The sequence below is a fragment of the Pongo pygmaeus genome, chromosome 2 (genome assembly GCF_028885625.2).
Source record: "Pongo pygmaeus isolate AG05252 chromosome 2, NHGRI_mPonPyg2-v2.0_pri, whole genome shotgun sequence".
In the NCBI taxonomy this organism is placed as follows: Eukaryota; Metazoa; Chordata; class Mammalia; order Primates; family Hominidae; genus Pongo; species Pongo pygmaeus.
In genome coordinates this window covers 54,314,372-54,342,206 of record NC_085930.1, presented here as the reverse complement: position 1 = coordinate 54,342,206, position 27,835 = coordinate 54,314,372, and the positions used below count along the sequence as shown (strand labels likewise).

At 42.1% G+C, this 27,835-nt stretch overlaps 1 protein-coding gene across 1 annotated transcript; it reads right to left on the bottom strand.

The window, feature by feature from the left end:
* Positions 1 to 100: 100 nt before the first annotated feature.
* On the bottom strand, positions 101 to 22,550 carry ARGFX (arginine-fifty homeobox). The gene is made up of 5 exons (XM_054481068.1): positions 22,486 to 22,550; positions 19,678 to 19,792; positions 10,474 to 10,590; positions 5,658 to 5,806; positions 101 to 4,706 (listed from the first exon to the last, which is right to left on the bottom strand). Exons 2-5 carry the CDS (start codon positions 19,778 to 19,780, stop codon positions 4,107 to 4,109), a joined length of 969 nt encoding a protein of 322 aa, XP_054337043.1. The 5' UTR covers positions 19,781 to 19,792; positions 22,486 to 22,550; the 3' UTR covers positions 101 to 4,106.
* Positions 22,551 to 27,835: the final 5,285 nt, after the last annotated feature.

Below are 27,835 nucleotides of genomic sequence, written 5' to 3'. Positions count from 1 at the left end.
TGGTAAGTTTTCAATTGTTAACTCAATCTCTGTGCTTGTTATAACTCTGTCTTAGTCTGTTTTTGTGTTGTTATAACAGAATACCTGAGACTGGGTAATTTATGAAGAGAGATTTATTTCTTACAGTTCTGAAGGCTGGGAAGTCTTCCAGTCTCAGATATAAGATGGAGGGGCCACACCTGGCCAGGGCCTTCATGTTTCATCCTCCCATGGCAGAAGGAAGGGAGAGGAGGAGGTAAGAGAGAGAGAGAGAGAGAGAGAGGTGGGGGTGGGGATAAAGATTTTGGGGAAGAAGAAGGCTGAACCCATCCTTTTATCAGGAACCCGCTTCTGAGATAACTAACCCACTCCCACAATTATGGCATTAATGTATTCATGGGGGCTCTGCCTAGTAACCCTTAAAGGTCCCACCTCTCAAAGCTGTTGCTTTGGGGATTAAGTTTCCAATGCATGAGCTGTGGGGGACACATTCATACCATAGCAAGTTCTATTCACAGCATCTATTTCTTGTGGAGTCAGATTTGGTATTCTGTGTCTTCCTAGGAATTTGTCCATTTCATTTAAGTTATCTAATTTGTTGGCATTCAATTGTTCATAGTATTTCTTTCTAATAATTTTTATTTCTATAAGTTTGGTAATAAAATCTTGACTTTTGTTTCTGATTCTAATAACTTGAGTCTTTTGAGGGGGTGGTCAATCTAGCTAAATGTTTGCCATTTTGTTGATCTTTTCAAAGAACCAGCTTTTGATTTCATAAATTTTTTCTGTATTGCTTTTCTATTCTCTATTTCATTTATTTCTGCTCTAGGCTTTCCTTTCTGCTTTCTTTGGACTGTTATTGTCAATTATTGAGAATGTTGTATGAATATACCGTATTATGACTATGTATTGGTGAAGTTTTCTTAAGAATTTTAATTTTTGTTAAAATTTGCCTCATATATTTTTGGTATATGTTTTTAAGTATATTTAAGTTCAAAGTTGTTATATATTTCAGGTTAATTGTTCCTTTTGTTGTCTAATATACTTCATTTCTAAAAAAACTGTTTTGGCCAGGTAAGGTAGCTCACACCTGTAATCTCAGCCCTTTGGGAGGCTGAGACGGGAGGATCACTTGAGCTCAGGAGTTTGAGGCCAGCCTGGGCAACATGGCAAAACCCGTCTCTACTAAAAATACAAAAATTAGCCGGGCATGGTGGCGTACACCTGTAGTCCCAGCTACTTGGGAGGCTAAGGCAGGAGAGTCGTTTGAACCCGGGAGGAGGAGGTTGCAGTGAGTGGAGATTGCACAGCCTGGGTGACAGAGCAAGACTCCATCTCAATAAAAAAGTTTTGCCTTAAAGTTTAATTTGACAAATATTAATAAAACTATGCCACTTCCTTCCTATGTAAAACTATTGATCTGAGACTTTTAAAAATATATATATAAGTATTTGAAGCTATAAATTTCCTTCTAAGTATTGATTTAGCTTCATCCCACGTTTTAGTTTGTTGTGGTTTTGTTTTTTTCAGTTAAAAGTGTTTTCCAATTTTACTCATTATTTCTTCTATTTATGTATTTATTGAGACAGTATCACTGTGTTGCTCAAGCTGGAGTGCAGTAGCACAGTCACAGCTCACTGCAGCCTTGACCTCTGTGGCTCAAGGGATGCTCTTACCTCAGCCTCCCAAGTAGCTGGGACCATGGGCTCTGGCCGTCATGCCCAGCTAATTTTTTATTTTTTGTAGACACAGGGTTTTGCCATGTTGGTCAGACTGTGATTACCTCTTTAACCATTGGTTATTTAGGAATGTGTTGTTTAATATCCACATATTTGTGAATTTCCCAAATTTTATTGATTTCTAATTTCATTCCATCATGTTTGGAGAACACACTGCATAAGTTCAATCCTTGTGATTCTCCTGCCTCAGCCTCCCAAGTAGCTGGGACTACAGGTGCGTGCCACCATGCCCAGCTAATTTTTTTTTTTTGTATTTTTAGTAGAGGCAGGATTTCACCATGTTGGCCAGGATGATCTCAATCTCTTGACCTCGTGATCTACCCACCTTGGCCTCCCAGCGTGCTGGGATTACAGGTGTGAGCCACCGCACCTGGACTATTCAAAACATTTTCTATGTCCTTTTTTAAGTTTTGAAGTTTTCTCCACAGAGGTATTAATTTTCTTTGTGAATTTCTAGGTACTTTTACATTTTTCATTGAGAGGTAATTATCTTATGTTTCTTTATTTTTTTTATTTTTTATTTTTTTTTAAGGCTGGAGTGCAGTGGTGCGATCTCAGCTCACTGCAACCTCCACCTCCCGGGTTCAAGCAGTTTTCCTTCCTCAGCCTCCTGAGTAGCTGGGATTACAGGCGTGTGCCACCATGCCTGGCTATTTTTTTTTTTTTTTTTTTTTTTGTATTTTTAGTAGAGGCGGGATTTCATGTTGGTCAGGCTGGTCTCTATCTCCTGACCTCATGATCCGCCCACCTCGGCCTCCCAAAGTGCGGGATTACAGGCGTGAGCCACCACTCCCGGCCCTTATGTTTCTTTATTACTGGTGTTCAGAAATGGTATTAATTTTGTAGGTTGATCATGTGGCTGGAAAATATGCTAACTTGTCATTCTAAAAGTTTGACTCTTTATTTTGTGAGTTTTGCAAGTTTATCATCTCACCTTCAAAAATCTGTTTTTATTTCTTCCTGTGCTAGTTTTTACACCTCTTATTATGTCTGGACCATTGTACTATATATATATATATTTTTTTTTCATTGTACTATATTAAAACTAGTGGTGACAGTAATTTCCCCTCAAATTAGGACTGAAAGTCCCATTTTAAAAAACCCCAAATTCAGCCTGGGCAACAAGGCAAAACCCCATCTCCACTAAAAATACAAAAATTAGCCACACATGGTGGCGCATGTCTGTAGTCTCAGTTACTCAGAAGGCTGAGGTGGGAGGATTGTTTGAGCCCAGGAGGCAGAGGCTGCAGTGAGCCAAGATGGTGCCACTGCACTCCAGCCTGGATGACAGAGTGCTGTCTACAAAAAACAAACATCAAACAAAAAATTGGAAACAAAATGTAAGTTTATAACTTTCTCTCATTAAAAGTGGATGATAGTGTACTCACTTCCGCAACACATATACTAAAATCAGAATCATACAGAGAGAAAAGTGGGTGATGGTTTCTTTGGTTTCCTTGAAAAAAAGTGTTTTTAAACTAGATAACCCGGCCGGGTGTGATGGTGCACTCCTGTATTCCTAGCACTTTGGGAGGCTGTGGCAGGTGGATGGCATTAAGTCCAGGAGTTGGAGACCAGCCTGGGCAACATGGCAAAACCTCGTCTCTACAAAAAATACAAAAATTGGCCGGGCTCGGTGGCTCATGTCTGTAATCCCAGCACTTTGGGAGGTCAAGGCAGGCGGATCACTGGAGGTCAGGAGTTCAAGACTAGCCTGGGCAATGTGGTGAAACCCTGTCTCTACTAAAAATACAAAAGTTAGCCAGGCATGGTGGCACATGCCTGTAATCCTAGCTACTCAGGAGGCTGACACAGGAGAATCACTTGAACCCCAGGAGGTGGAGGTTGCAGTGAGCCGAGATCCCGCCACTGCACTCCATCCTGGGTGACAGTGCGAGACTCTGTCTCAAAAAAAAAAAAAAAAAAAAAAAATTAGCCAGGTGTGGTGGCGGGCACCTGTAGTCCTAGCTACTCAGGAGGCTGAGATGGGAGGATCACCTGAGCCCAGGAGGTCAAGGCTTTTGTGAGCCGTGATTGTACCACTGCATTCCAGCCTGGGTGACAGAATGAGAGCTAGTTTCAAAAAAATAAAAGTGGATAACCCCCAAAACCACTGTCCTACTTTTAGAAAATCCAAGATAGTTTTGGGAAGGGAATTTTGGAGTTTCATTGGCCATGAAAGGGACTAGGCAGGCTTCTCAGGGAGAATTGTGGGGCTGATTACGTAGTGCCCAGCTCTACTTGGAAAACTCTTTTCACAACATTTACATGGAAATCAGAGACACAGACCCAGATGTTTGGGTTAAAATGAGACAAAAGAAAAAACAGTCATGTACAAGAGGCAAGAAGACCACTTTTCTAAATGGTCTATATTTATTAGTACTCTGGTCAGAGAAGTCCCAAGTCTACCATATTGGAGGTTTTCTGGAATTCCAGGCTATCTGTTAGACTGTAGGCTTCAAAGTCTTGGCTTGTCATACTGGGCCAGGTTTGTGCGGGAGATAGGCCTACAGCTGGACCAGCAAAGGTGCTGAGAGAGGAACCCTGTCCTCCTACCTGGTACTTTGTGGGTGAGAGATACTGATACAGACAGTGGAAAGAAGAGCTGGATATCTCATTCTCATCAGGAAGATTGTACAGTTCTATGATTTGGAATATGTCATAGGCATCAGAGTACAAAGCAGGAACCGAGGCCACCAGCCTCTCCCACTGAGTATCTTGCATTTGGAAGTCACTTGTGGAACTCTCAGTGAAGGTAGAGTTCCATGCCCAATTGGAAGGGTCTAAGGGCTGAGGTGGAAGGGAGCTGTAGAAATCTGAAATTACAGGAGAAAAAGCATAAGGACTGGGGAATGTTCTGGGGGAAGTGGGCACATTCTTCTTGGATGGAAGGATCTGGTTTCGTTGCTTTGCTGATTGCCGCTGCTGCTGCTGCTGCTGCTGCTGCTTCTGCTTCTTCAATTTGAATCGCCGGTTCCTGAACCAAACCTGGGAGTGGGGAAGAGGGGAGATTGTGGTCTGTTATTGGAGGAGGCATTGGAGGGTTCTCCTGAGTGAAAACAGCCAGGTTATAATCTTCATGTCCTCTCTAATTCACCATGACAATGGGCTCTGCAAGAGCAGAGATGGCATGACTGGAGTCAACAGGAGGGATGATGAAGATCAGGTCTGGGACCCCGGAAAGGAAGAAAGCGGGTGTGTTTCAGGGTTTGTGCTGGGTGTTCAGAGATAGGGTCCTGAACTCTAGAGAAGAGAGGCTAGTTCAGGGATCTAGGATCTAGGGAGAGGTGAAGAATTTGAACTGAAGGATTTTTAAGGATTATTTTAGGAGGCCTCTCCTACAAGGAATACTCCAATAAAAATGTATGGCCAGTCACGGTGGCTCACACCTGTAATCCCAGCACTTTGAGAGTCTGAGGCGAGAGGATAACTTGAGCTCAGGAGTTTGAGACCAGCCTGGGCAACATAGTGAGACCCCATCTCTAAAAAAAGAGAAAAAAGAAAAACGTCATGGGCTTTAGCAGGCTCAGAGGTTAGAGGGAGTATTATTTGTCTGTTGGTAGCATTATGAATAAACAGATTGCAAGGCTTTGCTTAAAAAGACTCTAAGCGAGGAGTCTGCCTGGATAAGCACCTTTCCGCTATTTGAACTCTATAGCACAAGTATTAAAAATAAGATTTCTGGAGTTTTAGTTCTAGCAACACTATTTTTTATCTCTGTGGCCGTCACTTTGCCTCTGAACCTCATTTTTTTCTCATTTTTCAAACTGCATGAGAGTGAGGCCAGTATTTGCGATGTCCCCAGTTTGATACCGTTTCAGTAGGTACTCAGTTAATGAAATATTATTGTGGGGCAGGGGTGGAGGGTGGGGAATTTCCAGGCTGGATAGGTGAATGTGGCTTGGATAGGGGTACCAAGCACACCACAGGGGATCAGACCTTTACTGTTGACTCCGGTAGGTCGAGTCTCAAAGCTAGTTTCTCCTGAAGATTTCTATCTGGGAACATGGTCTGGCTAAACAGAGCTTCTAGCTCTTCATACTGTTGGTGGGTGAAAGAAGTACGTTCTTGATGCCTTCTCCGTATTGCTTCAGGGCAGAGATAAAGAAGGGGTGGTTACATTTACATTACCAATCTCTCCCCCCCACCAAAAAAACAAAAACCAAAAAACAAATCACCATGGTGAGTCTCCCATGCCTTTCCTCCAACCAGGCTTAGGATCCAGAAAATGCAGATCCCAGGTCTTGAGTCTGAATGGCCGAGCCCTGCTTAACAATGCTCTGTTCTCCGCTTTCTGAGACTTTGTCTCTGATAGGACATGAGTTACCTCTTCAATTTTCTGTGTACTCAATCTGTTCACTCTGGAAACTGGCTCCCTTGAGTTTCAGTTTGCCCTGACTGCACTGAAAAGTTTTCTGTTTTACTTTTATTCTCGGGTACTCAGTCTTTCTACCCTACCTAATCTCAGGACAGTGGATAGTAGCTTCTGTCTTCTCATCTTTCTCACACTTTTGTTATTCTAGAAACTAGGAATATTCTGTGCAAGAGCTAGCCAAAAATTTTTTTTAATTATGAAATAGAAAAAACTAGGAATAAACCCCATGTCTTTGCACATGAATATAGCCCACTCTTCTAAATGGGTTTCCTCTCTTCATTTATTTGTTCAGGAATCCAGTCCATCTCATCTCGCAAATAGGCTCTTTTCTTTTCTTTGCTTTGCTTTGCTCTTCTTTTCTTTCTTTCCTTCCTTCCTTCCTTTCTCTCTCTCTCTGTCTTTTTTTAGAGACAGGGTCTTGCTCTATTGCCCAGGCTGAATGCTGTGGCATGATCATAGTTCATTGTAACCTTGAACTCTTGAGCTCCTGCAATCCTCTGGCCTCATCCTCCTGAGTAGCTAGGACTACAGGCACTATCACCACTCCGGGCTAATTAAAAAACTTTTTCTTTCATAGAGATGGGGTTTCCTTACATTGCTCAGGCTGATGTTGAACTCCTGGGCTCAAGTGATCCTCCTGCCTTGGCCTCCCAAAGTGTTGGGATTACAGATGTGAACCACCGTGCCTGGTAGAGCTTTTTCTTTTATGGGATTTCTGAGGCTCTATTCATTACTTTGGGGAAAAGAAATCAAACGTGGTCAGCACGATGTGCTCACACTTGTAATCCCAGCACTTATGGGAGGCCAAGGTAAGAGCATCACGTGAGTGGAGGAGTTGGAGACCAGCCTGGGCAATGTAGGGAGACCCTGTCTCTATGAAAAATTAAAAAATTAGCTGGGCATGGTTGCATGTACCTGTGGTCCCAACTGTTCTTGAGGCTGAGGTGGGAGGATTGCTTGAGCCAGGAGGTTGAGGCTGTAGTGAACCATGATCGTGTCACTGCGTTAATAACTATTCTTGGGGCTGAGGTGGGAGAATTGCCTGAGCCCGGGAGGTTGAGGCTATAGTGAACTATAATTGTGTCACTGCACAATCATGCGTCAGCCTGGGTGACAGAGTGAGACCCTGTCTCAAAATAAAATAAAATAAAATAAAATAAAAATAAATATGTATAGAAGATTGAAAAAGTATAGTTTTTTAATGGCAATGAAAAGGAAAAGGGTTTTTTCTTTAAAAATTATCGGCCAGGTGTGGTGACTCACACCTGTAATCCCAGCACTTTGGAAGGCTGAGGCAGGTGAATCACTTGAAGTCAGGAGTTCGAGACCAGCCTGGCCAACATGATGAAACCCTGTCTCCACTAAAACAACAAAAATTAGCCAGGCATAGTGGTGCATGCCTGTAATCCCAGCTACGAGGGAGGCTGAGGCATGAGAATTGCTTGAACCCAGGAGGCGGAGGTTGCAGTGAACCAGATCATTCCATTGCACTCTGGCCTGGGTGACAGAGCGAGATTCTGTCTCCAAAAAAAAAAAATCCTGCAATTATCAAAATTTGGCCATACACAGTGGCTCACACTTATAATCCCAGCACTTTGGGAGGCCAAGGCAGGAGAATTGCTTGAGGCCAGGAATTTAAGACCAACCTGAGAAATATAATGAGACCCTGTCCCTACAGAAAATGTTTAAAAATTAGGTGGGCATTGTAGCACATGCCTGTGGTCCCAGCTATGGGAGGCTAAGGTGGGATGATCACTTTAACCCAGGAGGTCAAGGCTATAGTGAGCTACTATCGTGTCACTGCACTCTAGCATGGGCAATAGAGAGAGACCCTGGCTCTAGAAAAATAAATAAAATAAAAATAAAAGGAGGAAAGGTCCTCACTTGGACCTCCCTTCTTGTACTTAGAAGTCCATAATACCAATACTAAAATCAGGCAAAAATAAACACTATAGATAAAACTATAGGCTAATGCCACTTATGAACATAAGTGAAAATAACCTATATAAAACATATTTAATCCCACTTTAAATGTACATATTTCTAAACTTATAATATCTTATTTTTTCAGTTCATATATATATGTGAAATCCAATATACTTAGAAATATCGATTTTTTTCTGCTCACATTTAATAAAATTATTCTACTCAAACTGTATTTACCTTAGATAGCCATATCTTAAATATTCTGAGCCTGTTCTTTTAATTAAATAACATCATTTTACCAGGCACTTATTCTTTACTTTCAAATAAGTAGTTTGTGATACAATATTTCTGGAATGTGTCTATGGAATACTGTTACTGGGAATTTTGTTCTAAGCCACAGGAAACTTATTTATATAATATTAAGATAACCACTTTCCCCCCACACTCATCCCATAGGGCTGCATTTGTGACTTCCACAACCTAACTACTTACTGTAAATTGTTTAAAAATAAGAACTTGATTTATTCATTTATTTGGAAAAGCAATATGTACAAATAGTACAAAATTGAAACCATCCCTATTCCCCAACCACCCAATTACTCTCTAGAGCTGTTCTGTTCAGTACAGTAGCCACTGCTTCAAATGACTATTAATCATGGGAAATGTGGCTAGTTCCGCTGAGGAGCTGATTTTTTTTTTTTTTTTTTTTACAGAGTCTCCCTTGTCAGCCCAGGGTGGAGTGCAGTGCAGTGGCTTGATCACAGCTCACTGCAACTGCCATCTCCCTGGCTCAAGTGATCTCCCACCTCAGCCTCCCAAGTAGCTGGGACTAGAGGTGCGCACACCATGACTGGCTAATTTCTGTGTGTGTGTAGAGATGAGGTTTTGCTACATTGTCCGGGCTGGTCTCAAACCCCTGGGCTCAAGTCATCCTCCCACTTCCACCTCCCAAAGTGCTAGAATTACAGATATGAGCCACTGTGCCTGTAATTTTTAATTTTATTAAATGTTAATTTAAAATTAAAAACTGATAGTGCAATTATTGGGAAACTAGTATGCTTGGAACAACTTGGGTACGTCAACCTTTTTTCAACTGTGATTTTATGAAATCTAAATGCAGATCAAGTATTTCTCATGAAATATTTAGCATCTAGACTGAGATATGCGAAGTGTATTCACTGGATTTCAAAGTCTTGCTATGAACAAAGAATGTAAACCATCTCATTGGATTATATTTTGTCTGCTTAACCAAATTGTTACATTTTATTAATGTGTTGCATTCAATGTTATATATACATTGTTTAATTACCTATTAAAAGTAAAGTTAGAAGCTTTAAACTTACTATTTTGGCCAGGCATGATGGCTCACACCTGTAATCCCAGCACTTTGGGCAGACCACTTGAGGTCAGGAGTTCGAGACCAGCCTAGCCAACATGGCAAAACCGCATCTCTACTAAAAATACAAAAATTAGCCTGGCGTGGTGGCGTGTGCCTGTAAGCCCAGCTACTTGAGGCACGAGAGTCGCTTGAACCCGGGAGGCAGAGGTTGCAGTGAGCTGAGATCATGCCATTGCACTCCTGGGCGACAGAGCGAGACTTGGCCTCAAAAAAGAAATAATAATAATAAACTTACTATCTACTTGTGTGTATCTAAACACAACATATAAAAGTAAATTAAATAAAAAACATATAGATGATAAAGTAAAGGAAGCAGTGGGTTTTTGTGTGTGTTTTTAGCTTTTTACATACTTTTGAATCATTAGCTTGCTTCTGTATTTATTCAAAATGTCCCTTGAAACAGGACTGTCTCTACTAAAAATACAAAAAATTAGCCAGGTGTGGTGGCACAAACCTGTAATCCCAGCTACTCAGGAGGTTGAGGCAGGAAAATCACTTGAACCCAGGAGGCGGAGATTGTGGTGAGCCAAGTCCGCATCACTGCACGCCAGCCTGGGCGAAAAAGTGAGATTTCATCTCAAAAAAAAAAAAGTATATATACACACACACTTTTCTTTGTAACTCAAAATTATAATTTATGAATATATAGAGAGTAGACTAGAAAAATTCTGAGAAACCTGTTGTAATGACAACCTCAGAAAGGAGGTAGAATAGAACTGATAGAAATGGTCAAGTACTTTTGTTTTATCTCCATTATCTTAATTTATTGTGTTTATTTATTTTATTATTATTTTTGGAGATGAGGTCAGGCGTTCGAGACCAGCCTGACCAACATGGTGAAACCCCGTCTCTACTAAAAATACAAAAATCAGCTGGGCATGGTGGTGCATGCCTGTAATCCCAGCTACTTGGTAGGCTGAGGCAGGGGAATCACTTGAACACGGGAGGCGGAGGTTGCAGTGAGATAAGGTCTTGCTCTGTCTTAGGAGTTCGAGACCAGTCTGGATCACATGGTGAAATCCCGTCTCTGCAAAAAAGGGTGTAGTGGCACGCACCTGTATTCCCAGCTACTCGGGAGGCTGAGGTGGGAGAATCAGTTGAACCTGGGAGGCTGAGGCTGCAGTAAGCCGAGACCGCGCCACTGCACTCCAGCTTGGATAACGGAGTGAAACCTGTCTCAAAAGAAAAGAAAAGAAAAGAAAGAAAAGAAAGAAAGAAAATATAAATTTGATTTTGGAAGGCCAGGTGCAGTGGCTCATGCCTGTAATCCCAGCACTTTGGGAGGCTGAGGCGGGCAGATCACGAGGTCTCGCTATGTTGCCCAGGCTGGTGTCTAAACACCTAGGCTCAAGGGATCCTCCTGCCTCAGCCTTCACGTAGCTGGGACTAAAGGTGCACCACCATACCCAGCTCATCAACCTCCTGATTCTATTCCAGGAAAACCCATCTCAATCAAATATGACCAACATATAAGATATTTAGTCCTAGATTTAGGTCTGTTATATTCACACCTGGTAACTACCCTCTTGGGGAAGGACAAGTGGGCTCCCTGAGAAGAGAGACAGACTACAGAGAGGGCACAGGGGAACAGTGCTTGCTGGAACTGGCTTGGTCCTGTGGTATCAAGGACACACTGGAATCACTCATGCTGCTTAAAATATGTGGCTGAGGAGTCACAAAGGATGCCCTATTCATCGGAGTATTGTGGAAATAAACATTATATACTTGAAAGTATTTTCAGTCAGCCTTGGCTAAAATGAAAATTAAAGAAACTATAGATCAGTTTGGTATCAGATAAGAAAAAATAAAAAGCCTGGAGCCAGGATATACTTTGAGTTACAAATACTTCAATAATTATAAATGCAGAGCTAAGTTATTTTTTAGGGTAATGTGATAAGGAAGATTAAGTCAAGGAAACATCACATACGGACAACTACCAATGACATCCCGGGAAAACTCACATCCATGTGGGGCACATTTCTTCCAGAAATTTAAAAGTATATCTGCTGTCTTCTGAAAACTTTGATCTATTTCTTATTCAGTTAGCTCAAGGAGTCCATAATATGCAAGTTGCACTGTGGAAAAGTTTTAACCAGTAATCTTGATATATGTTCAATAGTAGAAATTTTGCTTTTAAAACTATACTTTTCAGGCCGGGCACGGTGGCTCACGCCTTTAATTCCAGCACTTTGGGGGGCTGAGGCAGGTGGATCATGAGGTCAGGAGATCAAGACCATCCTGTCTAACATGGTGAAACCCTGTCTCTACTAAAAATACAGAAAAAAAAAAAAAAACAGCCGGGTGTGGTGGCAGGTGCCTGCAGTCCCAGCTACTCAGGAGGCTGAGGCAGGAGAATGGCATGAACCTGGGAGGCAGAACTTGCAGTGAGCTGAGATCGCGCCACTGCCCACCAGCCTGGGCAACAGAGCGAGACTCAGTTTTTTTAAAAAAAAAGATAAAACTATACTTTTCTAGGAATGTGATTATGAACCCATTACCCAAACTCTTCACCTCAATTTCTTTTTTAAAATTTTTTAATTTTTTAAATACAGATGGGGTCTCGCTATGTTGCCCAGGCTAATCTCAAACTCCTTGGCTCAAGTGATTCTCCCACCTCAGCCTCCCAAAGTGCTAGAATTATAGGTGGAAGCCACCACACCCAGCCCACCTCAGTTTCATCAAGCATAAAAGGGGAATATGGCCGGATGCGGTGGCTCACACCTGTAATCCCAGCACTTTGGGAGGCTGAGGTGGGTGGATTACCTGAGGTCAGGAGTTTGAGATCAGCCTGACCAACATGGAGAAACCCCATCTCTACTAAAAATACAAAATTAGCCAGGCGTGGTGGCGCATGCCTGTAAATCCCAGCTACTCTGGAGGCTGAGGCAGGAGAATCACTTGAAACTGGGAGGCAGGAGGCTGCAGTGAGCCATGATTGTGCCATTGCACTCCAGCCTGGGCAACAAGAGTAAAACTCTGTCTCAAAAAAAAAAAAAAAAAAAAAAAAGTGGGGTAGGGGGAATGTTAAGAGTACGTACTTTAGGCCAGGTGTGGTGGCTCATGCCTGTATTCCCAGCACTTTGGGAGGCCAAGACGAGCAGATTGCTTGAAGTCAGAAGTTTGAGACCAGCCTGGCCAACATGGTGAAACCCTGTCTCTACCAAAAACACAAAAATTAGCCAGATATGGTGGCAAGCACCTGTAATCCCAGCTACTCAAAAGGCTGAGGTAGGAGAATCGCTTGAACCCCGGGAGGCGGAAGTTGCAGTGAGCTGAGATTGCACCACTGCACTCCAGCCTGGGTGACAGAATGAGACCTTGCCACACACACAAAAATGAATACCTACTTTATAATAGGGTTTGTAAATTTATTACATGAATGTATTAATGTAAGGCACTAATTATATTGATTTATTAATGTAAAGGCATTAATACACTATAATAATGTGTGGCACATTGTATGCACAACATACCTCTCTTTTGTAAATTAATTTTATTTTAGTTTAGAGTATGTCACTGAAAATGAAGTCTTTTCAGCAATGTAATGTGACATGTAAAATATAAAATATACTTTTCTGGCCAGGCATGGTGGCTCATGCTTGTAATCCCAGCACTTTGGGAGGCCAAGGCAGGCGAGTGGATCACTTGAGGTCAGGACTTCAAGACCAGCCTGGTGAACATGGTGAAACCCTGTCTTTACTGAAAATACAAAAAATTAGCTGGTGTGGTGCCACACACCTGTAATCCCAGCTACTCAGAAGGCTGAGGCAGGAGAATCGCTTGAACCCAGGAGGTGGAGGTTGCAGTGAGCCAAGACTGTGCCACTGCACTCCAGCCTGGGGGAAAAGGTGAGACTCCATTAAAAAAAAAAAAAAAATATATATATATATATGTACGTGTAGATATATATACACACACACACACACATATATATACACAACACACTTTTCTTTATAACTCAAAATTATAATTTACGAATATATAGAGAGTAGACTAGAAAAATTCTGAGAAACCTGTTGCAATGACAACCTCAGAGAGGAGGTAGAATAGAACTGTTAGAAATGGTCATCAAGTACTTTTGTTTTATCTCCATTATCTTAATTTACTTTATTATTATTTTTAGAGACAAGGTCTTGCTCTGTCTTAGCAGTTTGAGATCATTCTGGACCACATGATGAAATCTCGTCTCTACAAAAGAAGGTGTAGTGGCACTCACCTCTATTCCCAGCTATTTGGGAGGCTGAGGTGGGAGGATCAGTTGAACTTGGGAGGTTGAGGCTGCAGTAAGCCGAGACTGTGCCACTGCACTCCAGCTGGGATAACATAGTGAAACCTGTCTTAAAAAAAGAAAAGGAAAGAAAGAAAAAGAAAGAAAGAAAGAAAGAGAGAAAGAAAAAGAAAGAAAGAAAGAAAGAAAGAAAGAAAAAGAAAGAAAGAAAGAAAGAGAAAGAAAGAACAATGAGAATATAAATTTGAGTTTGGAAGGTCAGGCGTGGTGGCTCACGCCTGTAATCCCAGCACTTTGGGAGGCCGAGGCGGGCAGATCACAAGGTCAGGCGTTTCAGAACAGCCTGACCAACATGGTGAAATCCTGTCTCTACTAAAAATACAAAAATTAGCTGGGCGTGGTGGTGCGTGCCTGTAATCCCAGCTACTCGGTAGGCTGAGGCAGGGGAATCACTTGAACTCAGGAGGCAGAGGTTGCGGTGAGTCGAGATCATACTACTGCACTCCAGCCTGGGTGACAGAGCAAGACTCCATCTCAGAAATAAATAAATAAATAAATGAGTTTGGAAATAGACACACTTCAGCCACTGGACCATCCAAACCGCTACAGTCTCAGGGAACACATATGTCCATTATTATTAGAAAATTTGAGTTGGGCACTGTTGATGACATCAGTAATTTCAGCATTTAGGGAGGCAGAGCATTCAGCTTGACCTTAGGAGTCAAGACCAGCCTGGACAACATAGTGAGACCCCCATTCTCCACAAAAAGGAAAAAAAAAGAAAATTTGGCAAAACATAAATGTCTGTTTACATGGAGAGTCTCAGTTTTTACATTTATAAAATAAAAAAGAATAGCTTTATTTTAGTGAGTCACTTCACAGATTGTGTACAATGAGACCTTATTTTCCTCTTCCTTTTCTCTTTGTCCTACATTTATTTCATTTATTTCCAACCACACTTTTTTTTTTTTTTAATGTTTGAGACAGAGTCTCCCCGGAACACCCAGGCTAGAGTGCAATGGCTCAATCTCAGCTCACTGCAACCTCCACTCCACAGCTTCAAGCGATTCTCCTGCCTCAGCCTCCCAAGTAGCTGAGACTACAGGCGCTCGCCACCATGCTGGCTAATTTTTTTACTTTTATTAGAGACAGTGTTTCACCATATCGGCAACACTGCCCTCAAATGATCCACCCACCTCGGTCTCCCAAAGTGCTGGGATTACAGGCATGAGACACTGTGCCTGACCCAGCCACACCTTCTTAATTGAGCCGGAGAGTGACACTCTGAAGTGATGATGCCCCCGCCTCAAGAGGCCGTGCATGCTTCTGTGCTCGCTCTCATGCCTGGCCTCTCTCTGTCTCACACACTCTCTCCCTCCAAGCCTGGACTAGCCTGCTAGACGATGAGAGACTATAGTGAAAAGACTTCATATTCTGCAACATAGGCTACCTTAAATGAGTTTACAGCTAGTCAACCCTCAAGCATGCAAGAGATGCCAGCCAAGATCAGAACTGGCCAGCTGGCTTGTAGATTTTTTTCTTTTGAAATGGAGTCTCGCTCTGTTGCCAGGCTGGGGTGCAGTGGCACAATCTTGGCTCACTGCAATCTCTGTCTCCTGGGTTTAAGAGATTCTCCTGCCACAGCCTCCCGAGTAGCTGGGACTACAGGTGCGTGCCACCACGCTCAGCTAATTTTTGTATTTTTAGTAGAGATGGGGTTTCACCACGTTGGCCAGGATGGTCTCGATCTCTTGACCCTGTGATCCGCCTGCCTCGGCCTCCCAAAGTGCTGAGATTACAGGCATGAGCTACTGCACCTGGCCTGGCTTGTAGATTGATAAACAACAACAAATGCTTATTTTTTTAAAACCACTGAAATTGTGTGAAACAGCAATGACTAATTTGTACATACATTTGGTCTTCAAACATATCAATTTTCTGAACTTTCTTCTGTTCTCTCAGTTCTCACCATGTTCCTGCAGCTTGTATTTCCACATTACCATTCTGCTGGGGATTTTCTGCAAAATTCTTAGCCATGTACTGTGTGAGATGTAAGAAATAACAGTTCTACTTGGTGTGTAACATGTTCTTCCACATCTCCTAAATCTGGGGTCCCTAATCCCTGGGCCACAAACTGGTATGGGTCCATGGCCTGTTAGGAACTGGGCCACACAGCAGGAGGTGAGCAGCGAATGAGTCAGTGAAGCTTCATCTGTATTTACAGTCGCTCCCCATAGCTCACATTATTGCCAGAGCTCCGCCTCCTGTCAGATCAGCTGGTAGCATTAGATTCTCATAGGAGCATGAATCCTGTTGTGAACTGCACAGGTAAAGGATCTAAGCTGGGTGCTCATTATGAGAATCTAATGCCCGGTGATCTGTCACTGTCTCCCATCACTCACAGATGGGAGCATCTGGTTACAGGAAAACAAGCTCAGGTCTCCCACTGATTCTACATTATGGTGAGTTGTATAATTATTTCATTATATATTACAATGTAATAATAATAGAAATAAAATGTGCAATAAATGTAATGTCCTTGGATCATCCCCAAACCAGCCCCCCAACCAGTCCGTGGAAAAACTGTCTTCCACAAAACCAGTCCCTGGTGCCAAAAAGGTTGGAGACTGCTGCCCTGAATGCTTCTGGAAAAAGCTTTTCACACCTTTCAGTAAATATATTTATTTTATAAGATGGGGTCTCACTATATTGCCTAGGCTGGTCTTGAACTGGTAAGTCTATTTTTAATTTTTGAGGTACCATCATACTGTTTTTCACAGCCGCAGTGCCATTTTACATTCCTGCAAACATTCTAATTTCTCCCCATCCTCACCAACACTTGTTCTTTTCTGTTTCTTTGATAGTTGTCATCCTAACGGGTGTGGTTTTGATTTTCTTTCCCCTAATAATTAATGTTGCTGAGCATCTTTCATGGATTTGTCCATTTGTGTATCTTCTTTGGAGAAAGATCTATTCAAGTTTTTTGCCTTTTTTTTTTTTTGAGATGGAGGTTTGCTCTTGTTGCCCAGGCTGGAGTGCAATGGTACGATCTCAGCTCACCGCAACCTCTGCCTCCTGGGTTCAAGTGATTCTCCTGCCTCAGCCTCCCAAGTAGCTGGGATTACAGGCATGCACCACCATACCCGGCTAATTTTGTATCTTTAGTAGAGACAGGGTTTCTCCATATTGGTCAGGCTGATCTTGAACTCCTGACCTCAGGTTTTTGCCCATTTTTAATTGGATTTTTTTTATTGTTGTTGAGTTCTAGTTTTGTATATATTATAGCTATTAACCCCTTATTAGATAAATGCTTTGCAAATATTTTCTCCCACTCCACAGTTTGCCATTTTACTTTTTTTTTTTCTCTTTTGAGACAGAGTCTCTCTCTCTCTGTCACCCAAGCTGGAGTGCAGTGGCGTGATCTCTGCTGCAGTCTCCGTCTCCCAAGTTCAAGCGATTCTCCCACCTCAAGCCTCCCAAGTAGCTGAGATTACAGGCGCCTGCTACCACGCTTGGCTAATTTTTGTATTTTTAGTAGAGATGGGGTTTCACCATGTTGGCCAGGCTGCTCTAGAACTCCTGACCTCAGGTGATCCACGCATCTTGGCCTCGCAAAGTGCTGGGATTACAGGCATGAGCCACCATGCCCGGCCCCATTTCACTCTTTTGATTGTGTCCTTTGATCATACAAGTTTTTATTTTTAATGTAGTCTAATTTATCTATTTTTATTATTTTGTTGCTTGTGCTTTTGGTGTCATATCCAAGAAACCATTGCTAAATCAAATGTCATAAAGCTTTTCCTCTATGTTTTTTCTATGAGCTTTGCAGTTTTAGCTTTTGTGTTTAGGACTTGATCCATTTTAATTTTTGCATGTGGTAAGGCAAGGATCCAGCATCATTCTTTTGCATGTGGATATTCAGTTTTCCCAACACCATTTGTTTCAGAGACTGTCCTCTCACAATTGAATGGCCTTAGCACCCTTGTTGACTATGTGTGCAAGGATGTATTTCTGGACTTTGCTCTCTTCTATTGGTCTATATATCTGTCTTTATGCCAGCACCACAGTCTTTGATTACTGTAATTTGTAATAAATGTTGAGATTATGTACTATGAGGCCTCCAGCTTTGTTCATCTGTTCATCTTTTTCAACATTATTTTGGCTATTTGGGATTCCTTGAGACTTTATATAAATTTTTGGATAGACTTTTTTTAGTTTCTGCAAAAAGCACCATTGGGATTTTTATACGGATTGCATTAAATCTTTAAATTGCTTAGGTAGTATTGACATATTAACAATATTAAGCCTGGCCGGGCACTGGTGGCTCACGCCTGTAATCTCAGCACTTTGGAAGTCCGAGGCGCGTGGATCACCCAAGGTCAGGAGTTCAAGACCATCTAGCCTGATCAACATGGTGAAACTCTGTCTCTACTAAAAATACAAAATTAGCCGGGTGTGGTAGCGCCTGCCTGTAATCCCAGCTATTTGGGAGGCTGAGGCAGGAGAATCGTTTGATCCTGGGAGGCGTAGGTTGCAGTGATCCGAGATCGCTCCATTGCACTCCAGCCTGGGCAACAAGAGCTAAACTCCGTCTTTAAAAATAATAATAATAATAATAATAATAAAAATATTAAAGCCGGCCAGGCGCGGTGGCTCATGCCTGTAATCCCAGGACTTTGGGAAGCAGAGGCAGGCGGATCACAAGGTCAGGAGTCAGCCGGGCGTGGTGGCTCACGCCTATAATCCCAGTACTTTGAGAGGCCAAGGCGGGTGGATCACCAGAGGTCGGGAGATCCGAGACCATCCTGGTTAACATGGTGAAACCCCATCTCTACTAAAAATACAAAAAAATTAGCCAGGCATGGTGCCACATGCCTGTAATCCCAGCTACTCAGGAGGCTGAGGCAGGAGAATTGCTTGAACCTGGGAGACGGAGGTTGCAGTGAGCTGAGATCGCACCATTGCACTCCAGCCTGGGCAATAAGAGCGGAAACTCCATCTCAAAAACAAACAAACAAACAAAACCCCAAAGGTCAGTAGTTTGAGACCAGCCTGGCCAATATGGTGAAACCCCATCTCTACTAAAAATACAAAAAAAAAAAAAATTAGCCGGGTATGGTGGTGCATGCCTGTAGTCCCAGCTACTTGGGAGGCTGAGGCAGAAGAATCACTTGAACCCGGGAGGTGGAGTTTGCAATGAGCCAAAATTGTGACACTGCACTGCCAGCCTGGGTGACAGAGCAAGACTCTGTCTCAAAAAAAAAAAAAAATAATAATAATAATATTAAGCCTTCCCATTTATGCACATGGAGTGTCTTTCCATTTGTGTCTTTAATTTATTTCAGCAACATTTTATAGTTTTCAATGGACAAGTCTTTCACATCCTTAGTTAAGTTTATTTCTTAGTACTTAATTATTTTTGATGCTATTGTAAATGGAGTTATTTTTATAATTTTCTTTTCTGATTGCTTATTATTAGTGTATAGAAAAACCAGATTTTTATACAGTTTTACATATTTTTAAAGGTAAACATTGTATACAAACAATGTTTGGAAAATCTCCAGGATAAAATATCAAATAACAAATATATATTTCAGAACAATTCACTAAGATACACCTTATATAAATAAATCTCCTTATACACGTATACAATACTACTCTGAATAATGAGCTTTTTTTGTTTTTGTTTTTGTTTTCATTTTCCCTCTATATTGGGCCACAATATACCTGCCTTGGAAAAGGAGATTTCTCAGTTCCTATCTGTCTATGCTTCAGATCTTTTCTCCTAGAAAAACATGCTCACTTACTCTATATATTACATTCTTAGCTTATCTCTCATAATTTGAATCAACCATGGGCCAAAGGCCCATTTGATTTGAAATATATTTCTCCTTTTATGATGGCAAGACTTTCTGAATAGATTTTTAAAACAATCAATAGCTGCCTTAAAACAAATGCAAAATGCAATTATAGGGCCGCATGAGAATGGGGCAGTAGAAAGGCAAAGAGGAGAAAGAAGGATGATACTCACTGGGACTAGCTGGATCCTGTGGTGGTATCACCTTCATGTTGGAATAATTCCTTTTGATGAAAGGGTCTGGCTGGGGATTCTCTGGGGCCATTCTGTTCATCATGGTTTCTGAAATCTGAGATGGAAGGCCTATGAGATAGGGAATGCTGATGAGGAATTCATTCGCTGGATAGCAATGTTTTCAAGGAGCCTGGGCTTGCTGTATGACCTCTGGCAAGTGAAGTTAACCCCCAATTCCTCTACCTCAGCTGGAAAATGATTCATATTTTATACCATAGAGAAATACTCTAGCTGTACTTGTCAAAAATGAAACTTTAGAAATAACAAAAGAAATCCTGTGTCAATATCTTTGTGACTCAAAGTAGAGGGATATTTCTTTGATGAGATTGTTGAAGTGCAATCTACACACGAAAAGATAGAGATCAAATGACCACAGATTTCTCATCAGAAACAAAGACAGTTCTTTTAGCACTTCAAAGATTTTGTTCCACTGTCAACTTAGATTCTTTTTTACACCACTTGCCATCACTCCCAATCAACTCAGATTCCGTATCCAGGGAAAATATCTTTCAGGAAAGAAGGTGAAATGAATACATTCTCTGAACTATGAGAATCTGTGGCCAGTAGTCCTGTTCTGTGGAGTATTAAAGAAAATTCTTTCTAAGAGGGAAAATTGGAACTTCAAGAATAAAGGAAAAGCCACACATATGGTAAATATCTGGTTACATATAATAGGTCTTAAATTTTTAAAAGCTATTTGGAATATATATGAATATTGAAAGCAAAAATTACCATATTGTTTATTGGTTTTGTTTTGTTTACTTTTAATTTTGAACTAATTTCAGATTCACAAGAAATTGCAAAATAATATATGTGGTTAAGGTGCTGCACACACTTCAGCTAGCCTCTCTCAGTGGTGACATCTTGCATGTTATTTTACTTTTTCACTCTTATTCTATAACAAATGTACAGGGGAATAAATTTAGAAGAGCTTCTTAATTCATAAACCAATATTTTGCAAATGACCGGTATGTAATATTACAAAATCCTGCATGGGTAAAAGATCCACTCAAAGTTCAATGTAGACCAATGGATTTCAATGTGACAGAATTTGGAAAGTTCATTCATATGATTTCAAATTTCACATTGCAGGATGGGCATAGTGGCTCACGCCTGTAATCCCGGCACTTTGAAAGGCCGAGGAGGGTGAATTACTTGAGGTCAGCAGTTCGAGACCAGCCTGACCAACATGGTAAAGCCCCATCTCTACTAAGAATACGAAAATTAGCTGGGCGTGGTGGCACGCACCTGTAGTCCCAGCTACTAGGGAGGCTGAGGCAGAAGAATCGCTTGAACCCGGGAGGCAGAGGTTGCAGTGAGCCGAGATCATGCCACTACACTCCAGCCTGGGCGACAGAGCGAGACTCTGTCTCAAAAAAAAAAAAAAAAAAAAAGTTTTCACGTTGCAACTCATCTTTAAGAAACTGCTACTTGTTGAGTTTCTGTTGTAGTTTTAAAGAATATCCACAATTATTTCAAAGGCTACAAGAATACTCCTTTTTCTAGCATCACATCTGTATGAGGTCAGATTTTCTTCTTAGACTTCAACAGAGTAATGCATCAGAAAAGGTGACTGCAAAAGCAGAAGAGAATTCTGCCATCTTCCATTAAGCCCTAAAATACTAAAATGTAAAACAATGTCATTGGTCTCACAATTTTTTTGTGTGTGGAAAATGTAGTTAACATGTAATGCATTTATCATTTTATTTTGAAAGGAATGAATAAATATATTTTAATTCCAGTTTTCACTTTGAATGTGGTAAATATCTAGGTATATCCTATAGAAACAAAAGTTCTTTGGAGTCCTCAACAACTTTTAAGAATATAAAGAGGTTCTGAGACCAAAAAATTTGAACAGCAATAACAACAGATGGCCTAAGGCTTGGCATTTAATTGAAAAGAAATTAAACTTCACTAAGCATCTGTTCTTCAGTACAATCCTAAGAGTAAATAAATGATGCAGTAACATTCAGTAGCGACATTAGGATACTGTCAGACATCCAAGTGCTTCATATACATGATTCATGTGATCCTCGACAAACACATGGGGTAATGGACAATTATTATCAACCTCTTAAAGATGAAGAGACATGAGATCTAAAAGTTTGGTCAGTAAGAGGAGAAGCATAGCTGGGAAGGAATCAGGTCTTACCGACTCTTGTACACACAGTCTAAACCCTGGCCCACTTTCCTGGGATGGGCATTGAGAGTCTGCAGCTTAAACTAGCATATTAAACAAACAAAGAAGCAAACGATTCAACTGGTCTATAGTGCTTTCCCTGATTGAGGCTATCAAGAGCATAAGGCAGAATTGCCACCAGCAGAACCACATTTACTCAGCAATTTTTTATTGCCTTCCTCCTACAAATGGGCACTTAGGTAGGTCTGTGGATTCTGCAATGAACGAAGTACACAAAAATAGTTGCTATGATGGAGTTTACATTCTAATTAAGGATTTCCAAAGGCCTGGCTAACACAGATGGGGAAAGTTTGGGAGCCCTGCAAAACAGACAACCCACACTCAGTAAGTAAGGAGTCTCACATTCACTCCCTGATTTTCATGAGGTGGTCAGTCTTTCTGACCTTCCTTCTGTCCCCAACTTGCAACCGTCTATATCATGTCCCTCTAATGTGAATGGGCTGAGTGGTTTGCATCCTTTAATATTGCTCCTTTGATTTTTCAAATCCTCTTTGAGCACTTAAAGCCCCACATTCTGGCTATCCTCCCCGCCCCCACCCCGTGCTTACCTGTCATGAATCCCCTTAGACTAACCATTTTCAGTCCTACGTGGTGTGTCTCTCTCTGGAAATGCAGTTTCCTTAGTGTGTCCTCATGCAGAAGACCCTGTATTTAAATGTAATTTTTATACAATCAGACCTCCTCCTGCCCCTGCACCACCCAGACACACCCTGATGTCCCACCCTTCATTCATTCATTTGTTCATTCAATAAAAGTATGCTTACAGCATAGTGTAACTGTTGCTGAAAATTGTCATTATTTTTTTTTATACTCAAATTTCCTACCTTTGACAACCCTTCAAGGCGACTCCTGTGCTTTTTGATGCAACCACCTTTTTACTTTTACACTTGGGTTGTTCAAAGTTTTAGGTGTAAAATTCCTCTAGGCGTGGTAACACACGCCTGTGGTCTGAGGTATTCGGGAGGCTGAGGTGGAAGGATCACTTGGGCCTGGGAGGTTGAGGCTGCAGTGAGCCCTAATTGCACCAGTCTACTCCAGTCTGGGCAACAGAGCGAGACAGCAAGACCCCACCTCAAAAAAATAAAAGTAAAGTTTTAGGAGTGTATCTTTAAAATAGTGATCCGATCTAAGAATTTTCATATGGAATAATCCATTTATGTTTGATAGGATAAGAACACAATAATCCCACCTTATCCACAGTTTTGCTTTTTGTGGTTTCAGTCAACTGCCATCCAAAAATATTAAACGGAAACTTCCATAAATAAAAAATGTGTAAGTTTTCATTTCTTTTCTTTTTGAGACGGAGTTTCACTCTTGTTGCCCAGGTTGGAGTGCAATGGCATGATCTCGGCTCACTGCAATATCCACCTCCCTGGTTCAAGCGATTCTCCTGCCTCAGCCTCCCAAGTAGCTACGATTAGAGGCATGTGCAACCACACCAGCTATTTTTGTATTTTTTTAGTAGAGATGGGGTTTCACCATGTTGATCAGGCTGTCTGGAACTTCTGACCTCAAGTGATCCACCCGCCTTGGCCTCCCAGAGTGCTGGGATTACAAGCGTAAGCCACCATGCCCAGCCCTTTTTTTTTTAATGCTCAAATTTTAAATTGGCTGTACTGCTCCGCCCAGGATGTGACTCATCCCTTTGTGCACTGTATCCATGCTGTATAAGCTACCTGGCCTATACAATGTGGTCGTATAGGAAGAAACCGAGGATCCTGGAATGTATCCCCATGGATAATGGGGGGATCACTACTTATTTCTACCTAATTTCTTACAATCTTTGTGTGTTTTTAACTTTTCCAGCCTTCTGTTAGAATGGTTGCCTTTTATTTTCTCCCCCTCTCAAATGGTATGTAAGTTATATGCAAGATTTAAAGTTACATTATTTTTATTTATTTATTCTTTGTTTAGAGATGGTATTCACTCTGTCACCCAAGCTGGACTGCAGTGGTGCCATCATGGCTCACTGCAGCCTTGACCTCCTGGGCTAAAATGATTCTCTCACTTCAGCCTCCCCAGTAGCTGGGACTACAGGTATGCACCACCACCCCCAGCTAATTAAAAAAATTTTTTTTTTGTAGAGATGGGGTGTTGCTAGGTTGCCCAGGCTGGTCTAGAACTCCTGGGCCCAAGTGATCCTCCTGCCTTGGCCCCTCAAAATGCTGGGATTACAGGCATGAATTACTATGTCCAGCCTAAGTTTGCTTTTATGTTCCTAAAAGTAGTCATTATTATTTTTGTCATAAATATTTATTTAGATTTAACCATATGTTTATCAAGTGCTTTGATCTCATCATTGCTTCTTTCATCCTCTTTCTTTTGGGCACAGTTTTATTTTTTCTGATGTAGAATCAAAAATAGTTCTTTTAATTGTAAACATTTTCAAGCTTTCTTTGTCTAAAATGTCTTTATTACATTATCATTCTTGCATAATAGGTTAGGTGAGTACAGAAGCCACTTATTTGAGAAGTCTGCTAACATCCAAACTTTTATTCCTTTGCAGGTAATTGTTATCTACTCTCTAGTTGCTTTTATTTTATTTTATTTTTCTAAGATGGAGTCTTGCTCTGTCACCCAGGCTGGAGTGCAGTGGCACGATCTCGGCTCACTGCAACCTCTGCCTCCCAGGTTCAAGCAATTCTCCTGCCTCGGCCTCCTGACTAGCTGAGATTACAGGTTCGAGCCACCACGTCCCAGCTATATATATACATATATATATATTTTGTGTGTGTGTGTGTGTGTGTTTTTTAGTAGAGACGGAGTTTTACCATGTTGGCCAGGCTGGCCTCAAACTACTGATCTAGTGATCCGCCTGCCACGGCCTCCTAAAGTGCTGAGATTATAGGCATGAGCCACTGTGCCCGGCCTCTAGTTGCTTTTAAAAGATGTGTGCTTTGTCCAGAGTGTCTCAGCCTCCCGAATAGCTGGGAGGCATACAGGCGCCCGCCACCGTGCCCAGCTAATTTTAGAATTTTTGGTAGAGACAGGGTTTCAGCATATTGGTCAGGCTGGTCTCAAACTCCTGACCTCAAGTGATCCTCCCGTCTTGGCCTCCCAAAGTGTTGGAATTACAGGCGTGAGCCACCATGCCCAGCCTCTCCTGAACTTTCAGAGCTGCAGCTTGTTTAGCCATAATGCCAGAGTCTGATATGTATCTTTTATCACTGTGGCTGATACTTTTTCTTGACGTTTAATTTTGTTTTTTCTGTAGTACTGTGCCCACTCAGCCCTGCCACCATCTCCCTCAAAATGACTGAAGTCTTACTTATTCATCTGTTTATTTGTTTTTTAAATTTATTCATTAATTGATGACTTATTTATTGAGCACCTACTGGTAACAAGCACTATTCTGGGACTAAGCAGGGTGGAAGGGGTCTCCAATTATGACTATAACACAGTTGTCTCTTGCTTCCCACTTTGGTAGTACTATCAGCTTGCTAGCCTACACTTCCCTGGACCAGGGAGGGGGCTCTGACCCTTGATCCTTCCTGCTCCTCTGCCAGCTGGCCCAGAGGGCACAAGTCTTAGACTAACGTATCAGATCTAGAAACAAAACATGAAAGCTGTTGGTCTGCATCCTACCAAAGAAAGAAGATTCACTCTTGTTGCCCAGGCGGGAGTGCAATAGCGTGATCTAGGCTCACTGCAACCTCCTGGTTCAAGCGATTCTTCTGCCTCAGCCTCCCTAGCAGCTGGGACTACAGGCGCCTGCCACCATGCCTGGCTAATTTTTGTATTTTTAGTAGAGATGGGGTTTACCATGTTGACCAGGCTGGTCTTGAACTCCCAACCTCAGGTGATCCACCCCCCTCAGCCTCCCAAAGTGCTGGGAATTACAGGCGTGAGCCACTGCGCCCAGCAATGCCTAAATCTTTTGGCGTTAAAAGATTTAGTCATTTTTGGCTGGGTGAGGTGGCTCACGCCTATAATCCCAGCACTTTGGGAGGCTGAGGCGGGCAGATCATGAGGTCAGGAGATCGACACCATCCTGGCCAACATGGTGAAACCCCGTCTCTACTAAATACAAAAAATTAGCCGGGCGTGGTGGCGGGCGCCTATAGTCCCAGCTATTCGGGAGGCTGAGGCAGGGGAATCGCTTGAACCCGGGAGGCGGAGGTTGCAGTGAGCCGAGATTGCGCTACTGCACTCCAGCCTGGTGACAAAGTGAGACTCTGTCTCAAAAAAAAAAAAAAAAAGATTTAGGCATTAAAGAATCGATCCAGGAAATGGGACAATATTTGACAGATGTTGCAGAAAGAGCTAACACAGTAGGTACAGAGAAACCTCACGATTTAACCCAATATCTCTCCCAAAATCTCTATCTTATTCTTCTCAGCAGTATCTCACTCCTTTTTTTTTTTTTTTTTAAGAGACAGGTCTCCCCTGAAGACACTGCTGGTGTGATCATAGCTCACTGCAGCCTCAAACTCCAGTGCTCAAGTAATCCTCAAGTAAGCCTCTTGAGTAGCTGGGACTACAGGTGCGTGACACCACACCTATTATTATTATTATTATTATTATTATTATTATTATTATTATTTTGTAGAGATGGGATTTCCCTATGTTGCTTAGACTTGGCTTCAAGAGATACTCCCAGGCCAGGCACGGTGGCTCATGCCTGTAATCCCAGTACTTTGGGAGACCGAGGTGGGTGGATCGCCTGAGGTTGGGTTTCAAGACCAGCCTGGCCAACATGACAAAACCCCATCTCTACTAAAAATATGAAAATTAGCCAGGCCCAGTGGTGCGCGCCTGTAGTCCCAGCTAATACTACTCAGGAGGTGGAGGTGGGAGAATCGCTTGAACCAGGGAGACAGAGGTTGCAGTGAGCCAAGATTGGGCCACTGAACTCCAGCCTGGGCAAGGGACTGAGACTCCATGTCAAAAAAGAAAAGAGAGAGATAATCCTCCCACCTCAGCCACCCAAAGTGCTGGGATTATAGGCATGAGCCATCGTGTCCAGCCAACTTTCATTTATTTATGCATTTTTGAGACAGGATCTTGCTCTGTTGACCAGGCTGGGGTGCAGTGGCATGATCATAGCTCACTGCAGCCTTGACCTCCCAGACTCAAATGATCCTCCCACTCTAGACTCCAGAGTTGCTGGGACCATAGGTGTGAACCACTGTGCCCAGCCCCTCAGCCAACTTTTTAAATGTCTCTTGGTTATCTATGCCTACCAAATTCTCTTATTCCTGTCAGTCTGTTGCACTCCTATCCATCTCCTCCTTCCTCTTTCCCTCCCTTTCTCCTCTAATTCTCCTCTTTTACCCTTCCTCTCTCTAAATCTCTTTCAAAACTCAATTTCTCAGCCAGGCGCGGTGGCTCAAGCCTGTAGTCCTGGCACTTGGGGAGGCCGAGGCGGGTGAATCACTTGAGGTCAGGAGTTCCAGACAAGGCTGGCCAACATGTCGAAACTCCGTCTCTACTAAAAATATAAAAATTAGCTGGGCATGGGGGTGCATGCCTGTAATCCTAGCTACTCGGGAGGCTGAGGCGGGAGGACTGCTTGAGGCTGGGAGGCAGAGGTTGCAGTAAGCTGAGATTGAGCCACTGCATTCCAGCCTGGGTGAGAGAGCAAGACTCCATCTCAAAGAAAAAAAAAAAGAAAATATACTGAAACAAAAAGGCCAATAAAGAAAAACCAAAATTAAAGAGAGAAGGAAGCAAACTATTAACAGGGGTTCTTAAGGGATTGGGATTCCCTTGAACAGACGCATAGTTCACTATTGTCATTTTTTTTTTATAAGAATGAGAAAAAGGCTGCACGCAGTGGCTCACACCTATAATCCCAACACTTTGGGAGTCCGAGGCAGGAGAATCACTTGAGCCCAGGAATTTGAGACTAGCCTGTGCAACATGCCCAGACCCTGTCTCTAATTATTTTTTAATGAG